General features: G+C 50.7%; 1 protein-coding gene across 3 annotated transcripts in view; it reads left to right on the top strand.

The window, feature by feature from the left end:
* Positions 1-13,660, top strand: part of ARID1B (AT-rich interaction domain 1B) — a 333,070-nt gene that overhangs the window by 286,973 nt on the left and 32,437 nt on the right. For all 3 annotated transcript variants that reach the window (XM_036317506.1, XM_036317509.1, XM_036317508.1), the window contains 2 exons: positions 886-1,014; positions 10,302-10,447. In XM_036317506.1, coding sequence (XP_036173399.1) covers positions 886-1,014; positions 10,302-10,447 — 275 coding nt within the window. The remainder of the gene's footprint in view (positions 1-885; positions 1,015-10,301; positions 10,448-13,660) is intronic.

Here is a 13,660-nt window from a genome sequence, read left to right as displayed (position 1 = left end):
AAATAGGGTACCTTGAAAAAATGATAGAAGGTTCTGATTTTTTTTCCAAAGGGAGATAAAAGCGTGCGTGTGTGTGTGTGCGTGCGTGCGTGTAAATGTGTCCCTTTGTTACCTTCCCTCTGAAGCTGCTATTTGGGAATGTTAGGGACCCCTCCAATCTCACTGTTTCCTCCAAATAATGAAAAATTTCCCTTGAGGAATCAAAATGAAAACCACTCATTCTCTCTCCATCTCTCCTTCTCCCTCCCCTCTCTCCTCCCCATCTCTCCATCTCCCTCTCATCCCCATTACAATTAGAACCTCCTGTATGCCAGCAGTGTACCTCTCACCCAAACCTGTGCAGATTCAGGGGATGTTTTAATGAACCTGTCTGTGAGGACTGGTTTGACTGGTATTTGAGTAGAAAGCACTTGATTGAATTTGATTCGAGGCCTTGGCTAGTGATCTGGGAAGGAGATGACCATAGAGATGCTGATTAGGACTCCTGCCGGGCTCCCTCGGAGTCAGTTCCTCTGTCACTTTGCAGAAAGGCAGGAATCACTGTCATCCATGCATTTTCCTTCCATTTGCAATCGGGAGGCCATTCCATCCCAAGTGAGCCTCCGGGAGTTTAAATGGACTGTATTTTTGACTAAAGTCAAAGCTGTACTTCAGAACTGAACTGAGATGAGATCTGAAAATCTTACTGTTCTCTCCTTCATCCTGCCCACCCCCCGCCCCCTTTTAAGGAAAGTACCTCGTTCCACTGCAGGCAGCTGCATGGTACAGAGTATTACACCGCATCTGTGACCCTCCACACCTGTGTGTGGAAATGACAGGTGGACAGGGGTGTTCATACTGTCGACAGAACAAATCCAAAGAAGTTGTTCTTCTGTTCTGCTTTAGGCCACCATACATTAGGTCGCCTGCTTATCCCAGCCAGTCTGGGGCTGGCGGACGCCCCCTGTTTTCTTCCCAGCACCCCAACTATGGCAACTCTCAGGCTCCCATGATGCACCAGCCTGACCAGTACGGGTAGGTAGCAACAGACCCTGACTCGCTGGGGCCCTGGGCGATTTTAAACTGTTAATGAACGTGCCATCTGGCTGCAGAAGTAACACCCAAAACAAAGTGAAAGACCTCGAAGGAAATCCATCTCAGAGGGGTTGTCTTTTTGTTTCTTTCTGTTTGTTTTATTCTGTTTTCATCACCAGCACTGTGCTGGTTGGGTAGCAACCTGCATGCTGTCCCTGATCTGTTTGCATGGCTATCGGCATGGCTTCTTCCCTCATGCCTGAGACGAATCCACATTTTCTCTGTGGAAAGTAATGAGACGACCTGCTCTGGTGTCATTCCCCCACTGTTGTCGTGTGTTGTCAGGTACTTGTGTTGTGTTATCATGACGGTGTTACTGTCACTGTCACTCACCAACCTGCTCCTGCACACCCTCAATTCCAGGTGCAGTGGCCGCCTTTGGCCAGAGATTCCCTGGGAAAATACAACCAGATAATCCTAAACAGAATTTTCTCTCAGAACACGGTGTGGCCGTATTATCAATTACAACACAGGAATTACAGACAGCAACAAAAAAGGTCTCTTTCCTACTAGAAAACTATTATCAGGCTACACTATCTTAGGTTAGGGAATGCTTTTAAAGTATGTTATTACTGAGTGACTTACAAAGCAAAAGTTATGATCGACATTTTTTGTATTGTAATGTAAGATTATCCTACATAGATTGAATCATGTGCACTAGATAGTTTCTATAGAAACATACCACATTTTTGGTTAAAGTAGGAAACGGTCAGCTAGCTTTGTTTAAGGACTAAATTCATGCAATATGCTTTCACTAGTTATGAATGGGCGATGGAGAGCTTTTTAATCGTCTTTATATTCAGGATACATTTATTTTGACAGTGAGAGCAAATGGTAAGTTCGCAATTGAGAGTTCTAAATCCTGTCAACATGGTCCTAAATGTGGACCAACAAATAGAAAATCCTATAAACATGATCCTAAAAATGCAGTAACGGGTAGAGGACTGGGTGAACACACATTTTGGGAAAATTGTCTTTTCCTCTTTTCCTTCCTTGTGGCACCTTCAAGGTCACTGCTTGAGCCCGTGGGAAGGTGGCCATGGAGAGAGAAGAGCATTTGCATCAGCTGCTAATCCATAGGATCTGTCCTTCCCACCTCGGGAGTCCTATCTGGCCCCACGCAGCTCGCCCGCCTGTGCCTTGCCAAGCCACATTAAGCAGCTGTGTAAAATGAATTTAAATGGCATGCATCAGAGTGCAATCTCCTCCACTGGGGCAGAAAATCAATGTTAGCTAACCAGCACGCGGAGCTCGGGCCTGCGCTCCAGCCAGCAGCGTCCGGAGAGCGTCCTAGAACACAGCACCTCCTCCTCGTTTGAAACCAGGGAAAGGGAGATGTCGGGTTTCCGCGTGGGTCTGCTAGAGGCTTGGCACAGGCGCGGCTCCGCAGCCCCGCCCCGTTAGCTCTGAATTTTGTATTTCATGTCTACGGCATTCTTTCCACAGAAGAAAGACGCCGTGTTTTATTTCTATTTTAAATCATCTTTCCTTTGCACTTTGCAATAAACAAAACCTGTTGTGCTTTTTTTGTAAGCAGAGCTTGGCTGTGAGAAAACGTGTGTGGTGCGTGTTTGAGAGCCGCGGGTTCAGGAGTTTGGTTTTCACACGCTTTGCGTTACCTAACAGCTCATTGCAGCAAACTCCTGTTTGTGCTTTTGTCTTTGTTTCCACGCGGACAGCTGTCAGGTTCAAGTTCGGTGGGCAGTTTGAAGAGCCAGTTCTCATGTATCAGTCTCTCTCTGGGAGAGGAAGCAGGGTTCCCAGCTCCCTGTGGCGACCCTTTCTCAAGTCAGAATTCCCAGGGGCTGGAGCCAGGAGAGAGGCTGAGAAAGGATTGGATGGCGAAGGCGCGCAGTGAGGGAGTGGCAGTGAGGAGAGGGGCTCTCCTGTAAGGTGAGGGTGTGGCGGGTGCGTGGGGCCGTGGAGAGGACACTCGGGGAGCTGTTCCTTCTTTAAAAGGCAGTGCCAGGTAGACACGTGCCACACGGAGTAAGTCGAGGATTCTGTAGAGGAGTTGTTTATTATGTTTCCCTTTTTGAGCAAAGAAATCCCTCCTTTTGATTATGAGAGGATTCGCAGTAGAATGTGGTGAATTGCACTGTCAGGTACTAAAGAAGCTGAGTGCCTTAGCCGGTTTGGCTCAGTGAATAGAGAGTCGGCCTGCGAACTGAAGGGTCCCGGGTTCGATTCCGGTCGGGGGCATGTACCTTGGTTGCGGGCACATCCCCAGTGGGGGGCGTGCAGGAGGCGGCTGATCGATGTTTCCCTCTCATCAATGTTTCTGGCTCTCTATCCCTCTCCCTTCCTCTCTGCAAAAAATCAATAAAATATATATATATATATATATATATATATATATATATATATATATATATATAAAGCTGAGTAATAGTATCCAGTATTTGAAATTAACAGTTCATATCTGTTCAGGACTCTTCCCCCCCCCCCCCTTTCCCACACACACACTGATAAACTTTTTTACTCCGAAAATGCAGTTTTAAAGCTTTTCTAGTTAATGTAATCTCTTGAAGTAACGAGAAACAGTGCCACACAGCCTGGCCGCAGCGTTGTTCTCGCTTTGAAAGTGAGCTGTGTCTGGCTGCCTTTGACTGGGACCTTCCTCTCTCAGGGCGGGGTGCCTGGAAGAACTTTTTCTTTTCAGCTTTCAGGCCTTTTCTGCAACATTCTCACCCAATTTTAAATCGTGTTTTTGCTTAAACTAAGTAACTTTGTTGTGCGAGGTCACATTTCGTTCAGGAAATCTATAGAATTTTAGGAGGTGTTTTAAATCAGAAATGACTGTATTTATATATTTCCCAACACGATAGCCCTGGACATTCTTTCAGAGGGTTTTACAAAATGTTGCTGTGGCAGAATCCATGAGCTGGAGAGCCCAGGCCCACATTATTTGTTTCCAGCCAACAGACTGGTCCATTCAAGGTGCGGGAAGGCTGCATCTGGTTAGCGCAGCCCTCAAGCATCGCTCAGGGGAGCTCACGGCCGGGGCTGCCAAGCCTCTCGGGGTTCCAGGCCCACCTGCTCCTGTCCCTGAGGTGCACCCTGCGAGGCTGTCCTTGTCGGGTGGGATGTGGGGACGTCTTAGTTATCAGTTACCAAAATTCAAGGCCAGAGGCTTTTGCATTCTCCTCGCACCCTGAGCCTCTGCTTCATGGGCTGTTTGTTCTGGTTGCTGAGAGGGGTCAGTTTACTTTAGGGACGACTCGCACGTTCCCTGCGTGGAGGCGAAGGAAGTACCGGATCTTGGAATCTGACAGCAGGTGCCGCTGTGGCAGAGCTGAGAACAGGGGACCTGTGAGAAGCCTGCATGAAGGAGTTAATGAGAAGGGCGAGATGTTCCCGTAGTCACAAGCTGCTGGGAACCCCAGGGGGCATATGCAGCTTCCTCCATGCCTGGTGGCGTTAGGTCAGCAGGTACAGGGGCAAGAATGGAGACAGCCAGCGGGAAAGCTTCAGACACAGAGAGGCAGTGGGCACTGCCACCTTACAGAGCCCTGTGGGCACCGCCACCTTACAGAGGCCTGTGGCAAAGGGGCAGGAGATGTTCTGCTCAGAGTGGCCGCCCATCGCTGTAGAGACGGATGTGGAGAACATGCTGGAGGGCACACTGTTGGTCTCTGTCAGGGAGCTGTTAAATAGCATTCCCTCGCCCATGCTCCAAGGGGAAAAGGAAACTTAAATGTACAATTACCAAAGGGCCGGGGTTACTAATTCACAGCTGGAAAACGACTAATGGCTGTGGCTCTGTTGCTGGCATCGCACCCATCAGCTTTCCATCAGGGAACAGGCTGTCTGGAGAGGAGGTCACGTTCACAGCCAGGGAGGATCTTAGAGAAAGACTCGAAGTGCTGGAGGGCATTCCCGCAAGGCGGCGAAGAGGAACGAGAGGACCCCACTTTCCAGGCTGGCGTTTCCATCCTCTCCCGGCGTTGCCTCTGGGAGCTCAGAAGCGACGTGCCTGAGCCAGACTTGTGGTCTCCGAGCCTGTCAGCAGTCCATGACGCCCTCGACCCAGCCTCTGTGCATGCCGCCACCCAGGGGACACGGTGGTGTCCTCTTGTCATTCATCACCCAGTCCTGTCACCTCCCGATCTCATGTAGCTCTTCCCTGTCCCACGCCTGGGTCCTCAGCACTGTCCTCTCCTACCTAGACTGTCAGAGCCACACAACCCATCAGCCCTACATCCCTTCTTCCTGCCCAGCATCCTCCCATCCACAGTCAGAGCAAACAATGCCTTTGAAATGCACATTCCTTCTAGTCTCTTAGGGTGCAGACCAAACCTTACAGAACCCCGGCCTTGAGTGATGTGGCCCTCCCCGCCCTCTGCTCACATGTCTTATAGTCCCTCCCCACCAGCAGCAGCAGCAGCAGTCCCTCCCCTAGGGCCGCTGGGTGGATCCCTCAGATCTCGTGGAGGGACCGGAAGGGAGGGGAGGATGCATGCCTTCCTCAGGGAACTTCCCCAGCACCTGCAAGGCCCTTCCCCACAGCCAGGGCCCTTGGCGCTCACTGTTCCGGTAGCTCCTGTGCTTGTTGTTTGTTTGGGCGACTACTGTGCCCCTTGCCCTCCCTCCCACCGCTGTCCTAAACACCCACCTTGAACAAATGATGGGGGCTATCAGCTCGATAGGAGGTGCTGCTGATGGATCTAGTTATTCCCAGCACGTCTCCCTGAGGGAAGGGTGGCTAGTGTTTTAAATAGCGCGGGCTGTGTATTTTCACAGGGCTCTACAGTCGGGTCACGGGCATCCTGTTCTTGGTCTTTGGTTTGGTGACAGGAAGCACTGTGCCTCAGGATGGATTCCTCGCCAGCACTGGTGGCGGAGGTGACGCGGTCGTTTTGCCACCAGAGCCGCGAGTGCCTTTGTTCACAGAGTGCTGATGGGTCAGCTGCACGGAGAGGGGGCCGCTGGGGCAGCTTCTTCTCTGTCTGACTGTAGTTTTAGAGACTGAGGGAGTGGTTTTCCCTTTTCAGATATTCGATCAAAAATAACCTCAACTGAAGGTGCCCAAGTACCACTTAGGAAGAGGCAGGTGTGGCGTGATGGGAAGTCTGTTGGGCCAGTGGAGCGGACTCAGGGGAACATGGCTGTGTTGATAGAAGATGTGAGGCAGGGCCTGTGTGATGTGCGTGGACAGTCGGCCGTCTCCACGAACACGTGGCTGGAGTGGACTTTCCACATTGCACCTCCCTGGTCGGGTGGCCCTTCGGTGTGAGTGAAGGAGGGCCCCATGTCAGTGTTTGCCTGGCTCGTTCCTCCAGCTCCAGAGCTCACACTGCATCGCGGGGACAGTCGCACGGCCAGCAGCGGATGTCGGCGGTCACGCCCCTCTGACTGAGCAGGCGCTGCTCGCTGGTCATTTGGAACAACCCTCGAGTCATGGATATGCTAGAACCCTTCGGAGTGAGACCCCTCTCCGTGTGTCTTTGCCTCTGGATTTAAATAAAGTGGCTTCACGCCTGTAGTGTTTGTTTCCAAAGCACTTCTGTCTGTCCCTGCTCGCCTCCAAGGGGCTATGTCAGAATCTGTCACTTCCAGGAGAGTCCACTTCCCTGTGTCACCGCTGGGGAGCGTTGGTGATGCTGCGATGATGTGGCCTGCACACTTCCTTGGATGCACCACAATCATGTGCAGCCTGTTTAGTTTACATGTTATTGTAAGTGACTTAAAAACAAGATATTTAGCCTGGCTGGTTTGGCTCAGTGGATAGAGCGTCAGCCTGTGGACTGAAGGGTCCTGGGTTCGATTCCAGTCAAGGCACATGCCTGGTTTGTGGGCTCCATCCCTAATAGGGGCCTGCAGGAGGTAGCCGATTAATGATTCTCATCATTGATGTTTCTATCTCTCTCTCCCTCTCTGAAATCAATAAAAATATATTTTTAAAAAACAAACAAGATATTTAGATGGGCTTCACTTAATGTTTTTAGCTGCCAGATTCAAGCTCTAGTGGGAAGCAGTATTCCGCCTTCCGAGTGGACGCTGGCAACAGTTTCTTTAAAACGTGTTTGCCTCTGGCTTTTCCCCAAACCAGGCCTTTGTTGGCAGATGGACGTGTGATGTTTGAGAACTCTCCAAAGTGACTGAGGGAGAACCTGTAAAGATTACTCGTGCACGTGGGCTGAGGAGCAAGACGAGGGACGCTTCCAGGAAGTGCACCTGCAGCCCTCTGCCTCGTCACTCATTACAGTAACCTGGTTTTGTCATGGGATGACAGATGTTCAGCCCTCGCATGTCATCCCATCCGAAAGCCGATTTAAACGCACTTGTGGCTCTTCTGCAGGTCTGCGTGTTCAAATGACAACCCCCCACGCCACACGTGGGCGTGGACGTGGACAGGTGGGGGGGTGCCTGGCTGTGTGGACACCTGGCCACCGTGAGCACAGGCCCGTGGTCAGCACCTGTGGTTTGTGAGCACCGCCCAGCGGTCATTTCCACAGCACGCAGCCCAGTACCCGCTTCGCAGCAAAATCACCACAAAACGTCATTTTTCACCGTTTAACAGACTCCCTCCCGGACATTTGGGCATTCGCTGCAGGTTAGGATCCGTGGCATCAGGGCAGCAGCAATTGGGACAAAACCTGTCTGTTCCCATCGGGCCCTGGAAATAGCCCAGTGGTTCCCGAGCCCAGAGGCCAGGGTTAGGGTTTGACAGAGTGTTTCCCTCGTCTCAGCTTGTATCTTTGCCTGGTTCGGTTTGCTTTGCCTGCTCCTGTTTCCTTTGCAAAGAGAGAGTGTCTAGTGAGTGCCTTCTTCACCGTCACTTCGTTTGGACATCCGGACGTTGCCAAGGACAGAGGGTGGTGAGCGCTGTCCCTGGAGGGGGCCGACTCCCGAGGCTGCTGGGTCCTAGTGATGGTGGCCCGCCCCACCACGTAAGAAAGCTTGTTGTGGCCACAGAGATTCTCATGAGCCCCTCCGCTGTGAGCTGGAGAGCTCGGCCTGGTCACCGAGGCCGCCACCTTGTCTCCTGCACAAAACACGTCTCAGTTTCCCCAGCTCGACGGGATGCATTGCAAGCTCTTGTGTAGCGGTACGCCCTCCTGCTTGTTCAGAATCACCAAGAGTCTCGGCAGTAATTTCCAAAGCCACAGTGAGGAGGACTCCATCCGCGGGGACGAAAGACTGACTGGCTCTCCCCCCAGCGAGGCAGGCGGCCAGGTGCCCTGCGTTCCTGGGGAGACGCACTTCCCTCTGCTGCTTCTGTGCCCGGACACCCGGAGGCTGCGGCACACAGGACAGACTCCTTCCCGGGAGCAGCGTCCACAGGCTGTTTATTACCTCCGCCACCTCCCACGGTGGCCACCCCGCCAAAGGGTGCCTCTAGGAGGCCCAGAGAAGAGCGCCATTCTGATGTAGCTTTCTCCAACCACAGCTGAGTCCGCTAGACAAATAGGAGCTTCTCCAGGAGGCCGCCGTCGGCATTGCACTTGTCTCATAAGTGTTAGCAGTCGGAGGCCTTGGGGAGTGTGGGCCGCCCGCCTAGCAGCAGGCGTGGGGAGGTCTCCTTCTACCACTTACTAGCTGTGTGTCTTTAGGCAAGTGTTTTAACGTCTCCGATCCCTTCTGTGTATGTGAGCATAATTCCACCCACCCTCCTCCGGGAATTTAAAAAATTAACTGTGTAAAGTGCCTAGAAAACACATTATGCATATTTGCATGTACTTCACACAGTATTCATGCTAAAGTCATGGTCAGTCCCTCGGTGCTTATATGTAGAAGCTGAGGTCCAGAGCTGACCGATTTGTTCCCAGATCCTGGGGACCATGGAAGTCTCCTCGTGACAGAGTCACGACCCATGGCTTTTAACCAGACTCTTAAAAACTTCCGGCCTCCAGCAACTGGCATCCAACACAGGCATGTACATCTTTAATTTTTTGTTATTTTGAAGGTATTTTTTAAAACCTCTGTAATATCTACATTCATCCCCTTGTGTTTGAGAAAGGGCAGTGCAGACTGAAAATAGCTACACTAAGAGAATAGTACATTGTTTTTCATTAATGACTTATATTCATCTTTTAAAGGATATCTTTAAAACATTTTTTTACTATATATTAGGAGCCAATAAACGATGGTTTAATAGAGGCGGAGGGGGTAGAAATCATAATTCATTTGGAACAGACAGGCAAAGCGGATTTTTCCTTTCCCGTTAGCTTTACTTCTAAGAGTAAATATTAATGGCCAAATTTTTTTAGAAATTTTTTAAAGGTACCGTATAAAGAAAAGCTCAACTACAATGTGGAGTCTTTTAAAGATTTTGCCACATTGCCATCATCTTCTTTGCAGTAATTTTCCTGGGAGAATTAAACCATCTTGCTGCTAAAACCCTCCTCTCCCTCACCACCCCCCTCGCCCCAATTAACTGCAGTGAATGAAGTGACATTCGCCTCCTTTGACCAAACAGTACCCCTTTGCACTTTGCAGGAGTGAAGAGGTTTGTCTCTCAGAGAGTAGACACAAAACTAACCAAACTAAGTCACCAAAAGATAAGTTCATGAATCCGCGGCCGTGGGGAGGGTGGCCTCAGGACCGGAGCCTGGGAGGGACCCTGACAGCCAGCCTGGGCTCTGAAGGCCTCCTGCCGCGGGAACCCTGCGGGGCGAGGGAGTCTGCCGCTCGTGTGGGCTCTGATAGAGGAACCTGGTGCGTCTTTAACAGCCCGAATGTCCGCATGTCAAACAAGAGGGTAGAAGGGATTTTGGAAGTGCTCGCTCCTGTAGTCAGTAGATCAGAAGATTTAGGTCAAGGGATTTCTTTTTAAATAACCCTCCCACCCTGCTTATCTGTTTTGCATTTCTTGACTTCTGGTTTTTGATGGGAGGATATTAAGTAATGTTCAAAAAGAGTCAGCTCTTTTAAAATGGCAGCTAATTGTGCTTGCTTTTGTAATTCCTGTTGTTATTTCACGTTCCCCCTTTCTTGCTTATATAATCCCTATATGTAAATCTCGACAAGCTTAAAAACGTAGAATTTATTTGTAAAGTTTATCTGACTTAGAATTTTAGGTAGTGCATTAAATAACTACTTAGGAATAGAGTTCAGCCTCTCTCTCTGTCTCTCTCTCTCTCTCCAGAAAATACATGATTTTAAGCAAACATGAACCGTCCTAGCCCGCCCCTTGCATAGATGTATCCCGAGAAATGGCCACCAGGGCAGGCGCTGCCGCTGCGTGGTCTGTGTACAGATGCATGTGCTTTCTCTTCTCACAGGCAAGGCAGCTTCCCGGGCATGAACCAGAGCGGACTCATGGCTTCCAGCTCTCCCTACAGCCAGCCCATGAACAACAGCTCGGGGCTGATGAACACGCAGGCGCCGCCCTACAGCATGACTCCCAACATGGTGAACAGCTCCACAGGTAACCTTGCCGCCGGCCGAGGCCGCCCTCCCCTCTCCTAGGCCCGCCCGCGGGCTGCACCTCGCCGGCTCCAGCCTCCGTCTTCCTGTGAAGTGGGGAAAACACTGCTTTCTGCTTCTTGGGAACCTGCTCAGTCTACTTAACCGTTTTAAGACTTGAGGATTACATTTCATATAACTTATGTGGACATAGTTCAGTGCCACTCTGGGGGGGGGGGGGGGCATTCTGGGAGCATCAGGCAGCCCACACAGCGTCTGTTTCTCACTTGATGGCGGTGGAGGCAAATGTGAATGTCCTGCTTCAGAGGAAACAGCTGAGGGCAGAGTGTGGACCCTTTATCCTTTAGGGAAACTCACCTTAAATGTCTACATGGGAGAGTGCTCTTTGCAGATTGTGGAGAAATTGGGTACTTTGCTAAAGAACTGTTTTAAATTTTCAGTATGTCTACATCTTTCAACCCACTTTATGACCTCAACGGCTTTCTTACCAAATCCCACCTGATTAGTGCAGTAAGCGGATTGCGAAAATAGCAAGAATGCCCAAACCTGGGCAGATATCCCTGTTCTCAGACCCTCAGGCCCTGAGCCACCTCTGCAAGCCTCCTGCTCACCCAGGAGCCGAGTGGTGGTCTCGTGCCGAGAAAACGCCGTGTAGCTCACCTGACCTGTTGCTTCCCACCTGCGGGAGCGAGAGCCGCCCTGTGGGTGGGGGCCTCCGGGAGCGAATGAGGCTGGAGGGGCGGTTGGGGCCCTGCTCCCCGGTGTGTGAGGAGAGCGCTGTGGAGCCAGAGGGGGTGCCCCAGGACCGCTCCCATGCCTCTGCCTGCGCTGCCTTCCCCCCCGCTCGTCTGACGGCGCCCAGCGCTGTTGCTTCTCTGGCAGGTGAACGTAGCGCTGGGCTCGCATCCTGCCCTCCTGCTGGAGCCAGTCCTGGGGTCTAGGGCCGGATGGGTACAGCCTTCTTCTGATTGCCCCCTTTGAAAGGTTCGGAATAGGAAGCAGTAGGAACTGCTGGTGAAAATGAAAGTTTTTACATAAACAGAAGAGGCCTTCCTAGGGTGAGGGAGGCCAGGCCGCCTTCATCCCTGAGGTGGTGTTTTCACATCTGCGGTGACAAGGGCAAAGCTCTGAACAGCCTGTTAGCTAGAAGCTTCCCCACTGTCCCAGGTAATAAGGACTCTGGGTTGTGGCATTATGGGTTTTGTCTGGCTTGCTGAAATAAAATTACCTCAGAGCATTGAATCTACACAATAAATTCTCACCTACTATTAGCAATACTCATTTTTCCCTTTTTCTTTGGACTCCAGGGCCACAAAAATAACCAACAACAAACAGATGGCACCGTGCCCTGCCTGAGAAGATTTATGTATTCCTAAGGAATAACCAATTTCACGGAGATTCACAGAGAGGGGTTTTTACACTATTCAGATAATTCAGTTATTTGTTATTTCATACAAAGGTAATCTGTTCCGTGAAAGGCCATTTATCCTCACAGGCTTTCGTACAGACTAGTAGTATATATTTTTTTATTGCATTGTGCATTTTGAAATATTGAATTTTTAATAATTTAAACATTCATCAAAATTTTTTACACATTTATGTGATTTTATTTCAGCTTTATTAAGTCAAATGCTACCTGATAGAAAGTAATAATGCCGCACATCTGAGGAATAGTGACGATTCAGCATTTGCTGGCATGTGGTGAGGGCCCACGCGTGTCTGCAGGACTGTGGGGCTGGCTCCGGGGGAGTGGACGGCAGGCCAGGGCAGTGAGCTCCTGCAGAGCATTAGGTCTGAAGGTGCTCACTCAGCTTTTCTAGAGATTGGCCAGGCAGGGGCAAGGCGCAGGGGCAAGGGGCAGGGGCGGTGGGATGGGCAGGGGCAGTGGGTATGGGTGATGGGCTGATTTCCTGGGAGAGTGATGCTGGCTCACATGCTGGGTTTGCTCAGGTTGATGGTCCTGTGGGCCTGCACGGTGTGAGAGGGCTGTGGTGGACATGGTGGGTCCTGCTGTCTCCTGTTTGGCCCATGTGGAGGTGCGTTAGCATAGGGGGGAGTCTCAGGGGGTACCCAGGCCATGCTGAGCTAGATAGAGGAGTGTGCTTTCCTCATACACTGTGTGTGTTGTGTCAACAGTGTTCTTTATGTAGTTGCCACATACAAACACAGTCACGAATATTACAGGTGTGTGCACGTGTGTTTCTGGCCCTATTTTGCCATCCTCTGGGAATGGTCTGCAGCCTCGGAGGGAGACTGGGAAGCAAGTGGGGGAGGAGGCATGAGCGTTGAAGTCCCCTTTTGCTCACACGATGTGCTCTCTGTGTCCTTTTGAATATATCAAGTCCCGGGTGAGACAGCTGCCTTGGGGCCTTGGCCCGCACTGACTCTCAGAGTCATTCTGGATCTTCTTTCTCTGGTGAAGCCAGAGGGGAGCGCGTGTGGTGTCTGCAGCCCCTGCATCTGCACCGGGTCCTCTGCTGCCCTTTTGTGTCCGAGCTTCACCTGCTGGGTCGGGGGAAGGGGGGAGGGGGGAGGGGGGAGGGGAAGGGAGGGGGGAGGGGAGGGGAGGGGAGGGGCGCAGGGCCTGATTAACACGTCCCTATGGCGTCTCTCTCTCCTGGGAAAGGGGAAGAAATGGTGCCCTGGACCCCTTTGCCCTGGGAGAGTGGGGCTTTGGGCACGATTCCCTGAGAATTCTGCTAAGAAGGCAAAATAAGCATTTCAACAAAAGGATGGGAAAAGCCACCATAAAGAAAGACCTGGTGGTCCCTTTGGAAGGATAAAATTCACATTGTAAGGCAGGAGCACTGAACAGAGCTATTACTCTACATCCTATGTGTCTCTCAAAATAATAAAGCAATGCAATCTTTGACAGTGTTCATATTTGTATAACCCAAATGCCCATTTTAAAATATATAATATTTTACCTATTTTAAATGAAGAAGTTTGGAGAAATTCAAGTCAATATATATGCTTCCATTCATCTAAGTCTGATTTTTAAATCAGTGTAAGTTATTATCATTAACTGTCATAATACATAATGACCTAGTTCCTTATGCTTCCACATTGCTTTTGTTTACATTGACACATTTAATGCATGAAGAACATCATGTGTTACAAATGCTGACAAAACTGTGGTAGCCTTTGGAGAAGCCGCTGTCTGTGACTTGGCCACTTTCTCTGGAACTGCGTGCTGCCGCGCCTTGGAGCCCCC

This window comes from Myotis myotis, unplaced genomic scaffold (genome assembly GCF_014108235.1).
Source record: "Myotis myotis isolate mMyoMyo1 unplaced genomic scaffold, mMyoMyo1.p scaffold_m19_p_7, whole genome shotgun sequence".
NCBI classification, from domain to species: domain Eukaryota; kingdom Metazoa; phylum Chordata; class Mammalia; order Chiroptera; family Vespertilionidae; genus Myotis; species Myotis myotis.
Note: the sequence above shows the minus strand (reverse complement) of the source record. Positions and strands in the feature narration are given on the sequence as shown.